This window comes from Lepidochelys olivacea, assembly GCF_965140295.1.
Source record: "Lepidochelys olivacea isolate rLepOli2 genome assembly, chromosome: 4".
Classification (NCBI taxonomy): domain Eukaryota; kingdom Metazoa; phylum Chordata; order Testudines; family Cheloniidae; genus Lepidochelys; species Lepidochelys olivacea.
Window position 1 is genome coordinate 128,574,509 of NC_140414.1, and position 12,496 is coordinate 128,587,004.

The 12,496-nt window shown below is 39.6% G+C and overlaps 1 protein-coding gene across 2 annotated transcripts in view; it reads right to left on the minus strand.

Annotated features, from left to right (window-relative positions):
• The window catches only part of RGS12 (regulator of G protein signaling 12), a 174,295-nt gene that overhangs the window by 79,381 nt on the left and 82,418 nt on the right, over positions 1 to 12,496 (minus strand). For both annotated transcript variants that reach the window (XM_084625993.1, XM_084625992.1), the window contains one exon: positions 2,002 to 2,023. In XM_084625993.1, coding sequence (XP_084482119.1) covers positions 2,002 to 2,023 — 22 coding nt within the window. The remainder of the gene's footprint in view (positions 1 to 2,001; positions 2,024 to 12,496) is intronic.

Below are 12,496 nucleotides of genomic sequence, written 5' to 3' on the forward strand. Positions count from 1 at the left end.
GTCTGTACAATATGCAGATTAGTAAACCTACAAACACTGTGTTTATGTTAGTTTATGTCTTGACTGCAGAGAAAAGGATGTGTTTTTACACTGAGATGGGAAACTCAAGAGAGCTAACTGGATGTAAAATCATAGTGGAGACAAGGCATTATAGTTTTTATCTCGATGTAGTTAGTCAGGGTCAACCCTACACCTTTCACCTAGGGTTTTTATCTTGAGTAGCTACATTGAGGTAAAAACAACCTGTGCCTTGTCTCCGCTAGAATATTCCATCAAGACAGACTACTCACTGTAAAAACACACCTTTTTACAGTGAAGATATAGCCTTTGTTTAAGAAACAAGAGATGAAGTAGGTGCACACTGTCTTTTTTCCTGTTATCCCATGGCCAATTAGTGGTTGGGCTTCAAACAGATTCTATGTTCTACCTCCCATCCAAGTGCTGTGACAGTGGTGACAGCTGAAAAAGCGAAAATACCTGATGGGATAAGTTAGCTGCTAGCAAAATGACACAGTGAACTCTGTCTAGGGTTTTATTTCTGGCTGAGGCCCAAACAGACCTCATTTTTTTTTTATAAGAAATGACAAAGAAAGATAGGGGAGGAATGAATAATGAGAGTTGCTGTGAATATATTTGCCTACTCTTCCACTTAGATCAAAAACAGGCAACTAATCCTACCCTCCTCCAGCTTCAGAATCTTCCTTTTGTTTTAGTTCGCTTTTTCCTTAAACAGGTGTTTGCATCCTTTTACCTAGTTAAACAGTATATATTAAAGCCAAAATGAGTAAAATACATGCAAGACTGATCCTTTGCAGGACCAAGTGAGGCAACTCTAGAAGCAAACCACCTCTACTGTAAACTAAGCTATACTAAAGGCCTTGTATACCGTTAAGGAATATTTAAACTGTTCCAGCTAAACTGGTTTCTAACACAACTTGATTGGTTATTATGGATGGGCCCAAATGGTGCAAGGGCCATGCTAAAAGAGCATGCTCTAGCCTATGTAGAACACATTTTTGGTTTTTTTTTTAAATGTCCAGCATGGATTGAACTTCTTCAGTCACTAGTTACAACTTAGCTAAAAAAATATTTTGTTTTTAAATAAGGTTCTACCAAACTTTTTCCAGCTGCCAAACCATATTAGAACCTTAATTAGCTGAAACTACCACTCAACTGAATTTAAACACAATTCTTTATCTCTGTTTGAAGCCCGGCATAGTAGGAGGCCCAGGTAGCAATGTTAATCTAAATGGTGGATTTTGGTTCAGAGTTCTCAAAAGAAAGAGTCAGATAGCTTCTTCTCAGTTCCTCATGGCTCAACACAAAATGTAGCATAGACAGTGACTCTACCCAACAGTTATCCCAGAACAGCAAGAACTTCAGGCTGGGTTACATTTATTCAGGTTTTAAGGATGCCATCTTATTTATCCAAAACGAAAGCACTACTTCATTATAAAAAGACACTCCTTTTAGCCCCAACAAGAGCTCTGAGATCACACCTAACCTATGAGCTAGAAGCCGTCTCTGCAAGACAAAACAGTAAAAAACTTGTTTTAACATGTAAAATGAAATGCTGCTGATGAAAAATGCAATGGTAAAAGAATATACAGGACATAAAGGATATTTAAAAAATGAGAGAGTTTTTATCAATTACCAATTTTATAATATCCCACGAGATCAACTTTTTAAATAAATCACAAATGAAGAATTCTAATTGTAATAACATGTGTGTATTTAAATCCATATGCCACAAAGAATTTATGTAGGTAAACAAAGGAATATGACCTGAAAAACATGAGGCCTGATCCTTCAGGATTTTCATAGGCACAATTCCTACTGAAGTCAGTGTATCATGAAGGATTGCAAGATGGGCCCATCATGTCTATCAAGCAAACACTTCTTGTCATATGACATTTAATTTATCACACTTTACCACACTATTTAATGTGGGAACTTTGATTTTCTGAATACTAATAAAAGTGTCAACAAATTTTAGCTTACCTCCATCTGACACAGTTGCAGACTACAATAAAAGAGAGAGAAAGAGATGAGTTACATAAATTTCATGACAATACAGAGAGAAACTTTTCTGAGTAACATACAATACTGAAAGTGCTGATCAGTCTTTGCATTTTGGCCCAGAAAATCAATCAGCCCCAGGTGACATGTGGGAGAGACAGTATAAATGAGTCAGCAGTTATTTTCCAACAGCTGCTGCCTCCCCCCTAACAAACTTCTCCCAAGCTATTGAACTAACGTCTTATAGCCTGATCCCAAAAATATTTATTGGGCAACATGCTTCTCAATGTCTGTAGTCACACTGAGTTCAACAGGACTGCTTACAAAGTTACTTGTGTGTACATGTTTTTAAGATCTGATCCTTATATTCTTAAAGGTAACCTTCAAAGGTTAAAAAAAAAGTTGTATCCTTTTTTGTCCCTCTATGACATATAAAGAAGATCTGAGAGGTTCTCTTTTTTTCCCACCTTTTTTTTTTACAATAGAAATTCAGGCTGGACTCTATATGTCTTTACTGGGGGAAACAAAAAGATGTTTTTACATTGAGTTAGCCATCTTGATGTAAAATCCTAGTGGAGACAAAGTACAGGTAGTTTTTACCTCAGTGTAGCTAGTTAAGGTACAACTTATACCTCCCAACACACTATGTCGAAGTAAAAGTATTTATCTCAACTAGCTATGCTGAGAGAGCCATTACCTGTCTCCAACAGGATTTCACATCAAATTTTGCAGTGTTGACATAGCGTAGGGCCCTAGGATGAGTGGGCAACCATGATGACAATGTGGGTTTGTCTACGCAACACTTCTTACCTTGAATTCCCAATTAATTTAAGGTAGTTAAAACTTTTGTAAAAGCTAGTGGGTGGACATTCCCTGAACATGTGTTACAGTACACATATATTTGCTCTTTACCCTGAGCTGAGCAGAAGTTAAGAGATGGAAGCAATTTTTAGTCAGACTGAACTTTTTCTGTTCATTCTTTTTTGTTAGCATCCATTCAAACAACTAACATTAAATAGGGGAAGTCCTTATTGATTATTCAAAAATCCTTGTCCTTTTAATTAACTTATTAAATGCTCACATTTTTACCCCCTAGTGGTCTTCTAACAAGACCAGAAAAGTTCAGACCATTCATTTATGGTATTTCCCAAATAAGGGACAATCAGTGCGGGAAAAAACACTTACATATCTCCTTTCAGGATGTGTACATCATAAAGAAACAAAAAATAGGGCAGAGGCCAAATTAAAAAGCAAAACCAAAAAACAAAAACCCACAAAAACTTTCAGTCACCTTTAAAACTTTAATTGCATTTTTTAAATGAAGTCCTTTCTATAATATTTAAGGACTAGATCAATAATATTGAGTGGTATAAATTAGTACAGCTCCATTAGCTTCACCAGCTGAGGACTTGGTCCCATTTTTTTTAAAAAAAAAATTCAGTTAGTAGTAATTTCGAATTTTCAAAGCCTGTCATTTTATTATGCTAATGTTAATCAAAATAGATTTTTAATCATTGCTTTTCTTTTCATGCATCACTGAAAAAACATTTCTTTTGAAGTTATATAAAAATAAATCTCTCCCTTTGAATTTGTAAAGCATAATAATATAATCCAAGCAGCATCTGTGAATCTCCTTCAAACTCATTCAACAGCACCACCTAGGCACTCTAGCATTTGGGATGATGCTATTCATGAAGGTGCATAAAATATTTTATGCTAACTTATAAGAAAGTATTCTGCATGACAGTCTAGCAACTATTCCACATTCAAATCTGGCATTTTACAATAATTCATAATTGTAAAGTTACTTTTAAAATGGAATCTACATGATTGAAAACTGTGTACTAAATATAATCCACTACATAGTACTTATTGAACTCTTATGAAAGTAACAGATCAATGACTGTTTTTAGATTCCTTTTGTTTTACTCATACATATTGCATGGTGAAACTTTGGTTATACTGAATACTATGACTTCAGCACCATTACTCAGAACATAAACAACAAAGACTGCCAAAAAGGTAATAAAAATAACAAATGAATATAGGTGTACTTTCAGGCAAAAAGTAATCAGATTACTTCTCAGAATATATTTTTAGGTCTAGTCTGTTACCTTAGCATATCTGTTTGCATCTTAATTCAAACATTAATGGTGTTCCTTTTTTGCTATATTTGAAAGGCAATGGAAATGAACAGAATCTTCACAAGCGCCTTTAAGAGTGTGTCATTTACTTCCCATTCAGTAATTAGGCAGTTAAAAACTGTAAAGTAACATTTCTTAGCCCTGGTCTACACTACAAAGTTAGGTCAATGCAACGCAGCTTACATCGACCTAACTCTCTAAGTGTCTACATTAAAATTTCTCTCCCACTGATGTAACTGCCCACTACACCTACTTAATAACTGCACCTCCACAAGAGGTGTAGAGTCAATGTCGATGTAGTTCGGTTGAAGCAGTGTCAGTGTAGACACTGCGTAGCTTACATTGACTGTTGCTGATGTTGAGAAGCTGTCCCACAATGCCCCACACTGACAGTTCAATCAGTGCAAGTGCTCTGGTGAGGACGCGCACCACTGACACAAGAAGCAAAGTGTAGACACACTCAAGCAATGTAATTACTGCACAGCTATATGCCGATGTAAGTTAGGTCTACTTAAATTTTGTAGTGTTGACATGCCCTTAAGGAAGAATAGTATGATTTCCAAACAAACATTAAAAGAACTCCTCCAGTTAACTGACTTTAGTGCTTGTGATAGGTGATAGAAGGCTTTAACTCAACTGATTTAGCATGTGTTATAGACAGAGTGCCTTGTCCACACTATGCAGTGTAGTTGTAGCCGTGTCATTGCCACAGAGACAAGGTGAGTGAGGTAATATTTTTTACTGGACCATCGTCTGTTGGTGAGAGAGACAACTAAATGCAAGGTGCAACAGATTGTTTAGCATAAGTAGTTAGCACATATTTTAAGGGACTCTTCAAGGTAGAATGGCCAGTTAACACCTCTACAGTCATATGACAAAAAGACGGAGTTAGCAGGTTTGTTGTAATAAGCCATATCAATTGCACCACTAAATCAATGATATACCTGAGACACTTGGACAATGTTTTCATCCTCTGGAGATTAAACTCCCTCATAGATTTCCACCACAACTTCAACCACAACCACTTACCCATTAAACTCTCTCTGGAACACTTCCACACTAGCATCAACTTCCTGGACAATCATCTGGAACAATGGAATCCAGAGAACCATATACAAGAAACCCACATATCACCGCATCTACCTTCATAGATTCTGTAACCATCCCAAACACACCAAGAAATCTGTTATCCATAACCAGGCACTCAGCTACCACAGAATATGCTCTGTAGAGGAAGTCCGGTATATACACCTTAACACATTTAAAACCACCTTTACAAAAAGAGGACACTCCATCAGAGAAGTAGATCGCATCATGGAACAGGCCACCCAGACAACCTGAAAGAACCTGCTTCTATACAGAAATAAAACTCCATCTGACCACACACCCCTAGTTGTCACCTACCACCCCAGACTGGAACCCATATGGAGTATCATCAAACAACTACAACTCAAACGCAATGGGGACACTATCCTGAAAAAAATCTTTCCCAAACACCCCACTTCTGGCATTCAAACCACCCCCCCAACTTCTCCAAGCTCATCATCAGAAGCAAGCTCCCCACAGACCAGGACACACCAACTCAAAGCAGCACCAGATCCTGATAGAACAACAGATGCAAAACCTGCAGACATATCTCCATTGCTACAATGATCACCTGTCAAGATTCATGGATCCTAGACATGCCTATTACAACAACATGTGGTACACCTCATCCAGTATATTAAATGCTCCAATAACAACTATGTGGGTGAAGCCAGACTATCACTATGCTCTCAAATGAAAATGATAAAAGACAAAAACCACTCACCTGTGGGTGAACACTTTTCACAAAGCCAATCAGTCTATATCTGACCTATCAATCCCCATCCTCAAAGGAAACCTGCACAGTACATTCAAAAGATGAGCCTAGGAGCTTAAATTTATATCTCCGCTAGACACTGAAAATCATTGAACAGAGTCACTGGATTTATGGCTTATTACAACAATCTGTAACGCACTAAGGTCATGTCTACATTTACAAGCTTACAGACGCACAACTGTACCAATACAGCTGTGCCGCTGGAAGATTGCTCACGCAGCCACGTTATGCCGATAGGAGAAAGCTCTCCCAGCAACATAATAAAACCAGCTCAACGAGTGGCGATAGCTATGTCAGCAGGAAAGCATCTCCTGCTGACATAGCACTATGCACACGAGCATTTATGCCGGCAAAACATATGTCGGTCAGGGGAGTTTTTTTTCACACCCCGGAGCGACACAAGTTTTGCCAACGTAAGTGTGAATGGAAACATGGCCTATCTCCCTCTTTTTGTCCTATGACTGCAGAGGTGTTACCGGATACTCTACCTAGAATAGTCCCTTACAATATGTGCTAATTACTTATTCTAAACAATCTGTTACATCTTGCATTTAGCTGTGACGCTCAGAGTACCTTTCCCAGCCTGAAGAGGAGCTCTGTGTGGCTCGAAAGCTTGTCTCTCTCACCAACAGAAGTTGGTCCAATAAAAGATATTACCTCATCCACCTGCTCTGCCTACAGTAGACTTTTAAAACATATTAGGGCTTGTCTATACGGGGACAGTCAGGTACATTAAAATGAATTAACTCATGGTGTGAAGTTCATTGTGCATCAATTAATGCCACACACAATAGACACACTATTCAGCAGGTTTCAGAGTAGCAGCCGTGTTAGTCTGCATCCGCAAAAAGAAAAGGAGTACTTGTGGCACCTTAGAAACTAACCAATTTATTTGAGCATAAACTTTCGTGAGCTACAGCTCACTTCATCAGATGCATTCAGTGGAAAATACAGTGGGGAGATTTATATACATAGGGAACATGAAACAACAGGTGTTGCCATACACACTGTGATGAGAGTGATCAGGTAAGGAGAGCTATTACCAGCAGGAGAGCGCAGGGGGAGGGGGGGCCTTTTGTAGTGATAATCAAGGTGGGCCATTTCCAGCAGTTGACAAGAACATCTGAGGAACAGTGGTGGGGGGGAATAAACACAGGGAAACAGTTTTATTTTGTGTAATGACCCATCCACTCCTAGTCTTTATTCAAGCCTAAATTAATTGTATGCAGTTTGCAAATTCATTCCAATTCAGCAGTCTCTCGTTGGAGTCTGTTTTTGAAGTTTTTTTGTTGAAGAATTGCCACTTTTAGGTCTGTAATCAAGTGACCAAAGAGATTGAAGTGTTCTCCAACTGGTTTTTGAATGTTATAATTCTTGATGTCTGATATGTGTCCATTTAGTCTTTTACGCAGAGACTGTCCAGTTTGACCAATGTACATGGCAGAGGGGCATTGCTGGCACATGATGGCATATATCACATTGGTAGATGTGCAGGTGAATGAGCCTCTGATAGTGTGGCTGATGTGATTAGGCCCTATGATGGTGTCCCCTGAATAGATATGTGGACACAGTGGCCTGAAGTCACCGTAGTTTAAACCTCCTCCAAGCTACAGCAAATTAAGGCCACTTTACTTCTGAATGAGCGTGTCCATGCAAGAGTTTAATGTGCATTTAATTTATGAACATTAACTTCACACCATCAGTTAATTCATCTTAAATTTTCTGAGGCCTGATCTACACTTAAAAGATAGGTGGACATAGCTATGTTGCTCAGAGCATAGGTGCCGACTCCATGCGTGCTCCGAGCACCCACAGAAAAAGAATAGGGGATGCTCAGCACCCACAAGCCAGAGTGGCTCTGGCCCCAGGGCTGGCTACGGATCAGCTGTTCACCGCCCCAGGGGAGGGGAAGAGGAGTGAGCCGTGGGCATGCAGGGTGGGGTCTCAGGGGAAGAGGTGGAGCGAGAGCGGAGCACCCACTAGGGAGGAAGGAAAAAAAACAAACGAACAAAAAAAACTCAGTGCCTATGGCTCTGAGGTGACCCACTGAAAGAGACAAGCTTTCAAACTCCACAGAACTCTTCTTCAAGATACATAAGTACATTTTAAGATAGCCTAATCTATAATTTAAACTAATTTGCCTTTGACAGCTGTATTTAGTACTAGTTAAAGTTGTTAATGATTGCATTTGAATTTACAGTAATGGGTTCTAAACGTGTTTGTAAATGCTTAAAAAAATTCAATTTACCTTTGTCAGAAACAGTATGCAGTCAGCATTCAAAGGCAGCAATTTCTCGCTTTAAATCTTCAGTAAAAGCTTGTCTAGATTTGTCCATGAGAGAAAGTTGCAAGACCTGATTTTGTAAGTAGTATGGTGATCTCACTTTAACACTTTATGGGTCATGTTCTACTCTCAGTTGTCTATGTAGAATACTACTCAGAGCACTTATGGAACAGATTTGATACAGTATGTGTATAAATATGATTTCACGGAAATAACTTTTTAACATGGAACCAGTAAAAATTGGTAAACTATTTAGATTCTACAGTATACATGCACAGATCACTGATTTTATTCAACATTTACACACCTCTCTGATTCCTACACAATTGCATAATTCCTACCTCAAGTAAAATGATAAAATACCATAAAATCACCTGGCTACTCTCATTTATTGCTCAAAAGAACCTGGAACCTAATTTTAATGATATTTCTAAACATAATAAAATATTTTATTAAAAGAAAACCTGTTACTACAGTTTATTTGAACTCTGAGAAACCCTTAGACTTTTATTTTGCTATTTCATATCAGATATGCAATTTTGTTTTTTTACAAAAGTATTTAAGTTAGCTAAAAGATTGTGAGAATAGCCAAGAGTAGAAATCTGAATCGTATTAATCATTCAAAATATTTTCACATCCAAATTAGAACTCAAGAGATCCTGGTTTCCAAATAACTTCAATAATAAAGACATGTTTATATGCCAGGAGTGTGGTGGTAACCAATAAATGAAATTAAAAAAAAAAAAAGAAAAAAAAAGAATTAAAGGCCTGCAAAAACAAAAACATCTTGTAGTATCTTCCTCGGCAGGAATCCTTCCTGCTTACCCACTTGGTATGTCTATGCATGTAGGAGGTAGACACTAATGTTCTTCCTTGCAGCTTATTACAGAGTCCTGATTACCTATGATTAAAGTAAGGCGCTTACAGTGCAAAAGACAGCAACATAAGCCATGGCCTCCCTATTGGCCTCCCCATGGACTCCCTATGGAAAGGAGTCCAGGAGAGCTGCCTGTATTTTAAAGAATCCTTATTGAGATGATAGGAACAAACCATCCCGATGTGTAGAAAGAATAGTAAATATGGCAGGCAACCAGCTTGGTTTAACAGTGAAATCCTTGCTGATCTTAAACACAAAAAAGAAGCTTACAAGAAGTGGAAGATTGGACAAATGACCAGGGAGGAGTATAAAATATTATGCATGCAGGAGTGAAATCAGGAAGGCCAAATCACACTTGGAGTTGCAGCTAGCAAGAGATGTTAAGAGTAACAAGAAGAGTTCCTTCACGTATGTTAGCAGCAAGAAGAAAGTCAAGAGAAGTAGTGAGACCCTTACTGAATGAGGGAGGCAACCTAGTGACAGAGGATGTGGAAAAAGCTAATGTACTCAATGCTTTTTTTGCCTCTGTCTTCACGAACAAGGTCAGCTCCCAGACTGCTGCACTGGGCAGCACAGCATGGGGAGGAGGCGACCAGCCCTCTGTGAAGAAAGAAGTGGTTCGGGACTATTTAGAAAAGCTGGACAACCACAAGTCCATGGGGCCGGACGCACTGCATCCGAGAGTGCTAAAGGAGTTGGTGGATGTGATTGCAGAGACATTGGCCATTATCTCTGAAAACTCATGGTGATCAGGGGAGGTCCCGGAAGACTGGAAAAAGGCTAATGTAGTGCCCATCTTTAAAAAAGGGAAGGAGGAGAATCCGGGGAACTACAGGCCAGTCAGCCTCACCTCAGTCCCTGGAAATATCATGGAGCAGGTCCTCAAGGAATCAATTCTGAAGCACTTAGAGGAGAGGAAAGTGATCAGGAACAGTCAGCATGGATTCACCAAGGGCAAGTCATGCCTGACTAACCTAATTGTCTTCTATGATGAGATAACTGGCTCTGTGGATGAGGGGAAAGCAGTGGATGTGTTATTCCTTGACTTCAGCAAAGCTTTTGACATGGTCTCCCACAGTATTCTTGCCAGCAAGTTAAAGAAGTATGGGCTGGATGAATGGACTATAAAGTGGATAGAAAGCTGGCTAGATCATCGAGCTCAACGGGTAGTGATCAATGGCTCCATGTCTAGTTGGCAGCCGGTATCAAGCGGAGTGCTCCAACGGTTGGTTTTGTTCAATATCTTCATTAATGATCTGGAGGATGGCGTGGACTCCACCCTCAGCAAGTTTGCAGATAACACTAACCTGGGAGGAGAGGTAGATCCACTGGATGGTAGGGATAGGATACAGAGGGACCTAGACAAATTAGAGGATTGGGCCAAAAGAAATCTGATGAGGTTCAACAAGGACAAGTCCTGCACTTAGGACGGAAGAATCCCATGCACCGCTACAAACTAGGGATTAGGGGTTACAGTGGACGAGAAGCTGGATACGAGTCAACAGTTTGCCCTTGTTGTCGAGAAGGCTAATGGCATTTTGGGCTGTGTAAGTAGGGGCACTGCCAGCAGATCGAGGGACGTGATTGTTCCCCTCTATTTGACATTGGTGAGGCCTCATCTGGAGTACTGCGTCCAGTTTGGGGCCCCACACTACAAGAGGGATGTGGAAAAATTGGAAAAAGTCCAGCGGAGGGCAACAAAAATTATTAGGGGACTGGAGCACACGACTTATGAGGAGAGGCTGAGGGAACTGGGATTGTTTAGTCTGCAGAAGAGAAGAATGAGGGGAATGAAGATTTGATAGCTGCTTTCAACTACCTGAAAGGGGGTTCCAAAGAGGATGGATCTAGACTGTTCTCAGTGGTACCAGATGACAGAAAAAAGGAGTAATGGTCGCAAGTTGAAGTGGAGGAGGTTTAGGTTGGATGTTAGGGGAAAAAAATTTCACTATGAGGGTGGTGAAGTACTGGAATGGGTTACCTAGGGAGGTGGTGGAATCTCCTTCCTTAGAGTTTTTAAGGTCAGGCTTGGCAAAGTCCTGGCTGGGATGATTTAGTTGGGGACTGGTCCTGCTCTGAGCAGGGGGTTGGACTAGATGACCTCCTGAGGTCCCTTCCAACCCTTATATTCTATGATTCTATTATCATATTCCACATGGACCGTCTGAGGCTCCAGGAAGGGGAAATTCCTTCAAGGCATATCCAATAGCCTTAAGTTCCAGTTGAGAGATACTCTGTGAAATTCCTCTGTGCACCACTGTCCTAGCAAGTAAGGAAGACCATATGGTCATCCCAATTCCTCAAGTTCATCAAGAGTTTCACTGCAGCTTGTTTCAAGAAAGGCTTATCTTAGAGTAGTTTATTGGGAGATGCCAGCTATTTGAGGGAAGGCACTACTCTTTCATATTAGCAGTACCACAGACTTTAATTGTCTTACAAAGTTAAAATGGTAAGTTATGATTCTGGGATAGAGGGGGGTTGAAAGCAGTTGCCTTTTGACATCCTCAGCAATGATTGATACAGCACAGAACAATGTTATTTAATAAAGGCATTGGTTTCAATCTGATAGCTGCTTAAGGGTGTACAACTTGAGATGTCAACTGCACGGGGAAGTCTAAAAATATCCTGAAGTTTATCTTTCAGGGACAGAAGCTGGATTTCGAAATTGTTGCAACATTTAGAAGTCTACATACCTTTGGCAGCCAGCACTTCAGAACATACCATAGTTTTGAATCAAAGGACATAAAACTACGTGTCATATATTTGTCATCCCTTAACCTTCTCTTTGGTCAACTAAATAGATTAAGCTCCTCTAATCTATCATCATACGACAGGGACTCATCCTCATGGACTCTTCTCTGAATCTTCTCCAATTTTTTAACACACTTCTTGAATTAGGCACACCAAAACTGGATACAATATTTCAGTATAATCTCATTTGTGCCAAACACAAAAGTAATATAACCTCTTTACTCCTACTTGAGAGTCCCCTATTTATACACCAAGAATTGCATTAGCCCTTTTGGACACAGTATCACTCTAGGAGCTCATGTTCAGCTGATTATCCATTACTGCTTCCCACCATTCTGTAAGTATGGCCTGTAAGTCTTTGCTCCTAGCTGTATGACCGTATATCTGGTCATAATGAAATATATATATATATTGTTTGTGTGCACCCATCTTACAAACAATCCAGACCACCCTGTATCAGTGACCTGTTCTCCTCATTTTTACCATTCCCACAATCATTGTGTCATCTGAAAAATTTTAGCAGTAATGATTGTATGTCTTCTTCCAAGTCATTGATAAAA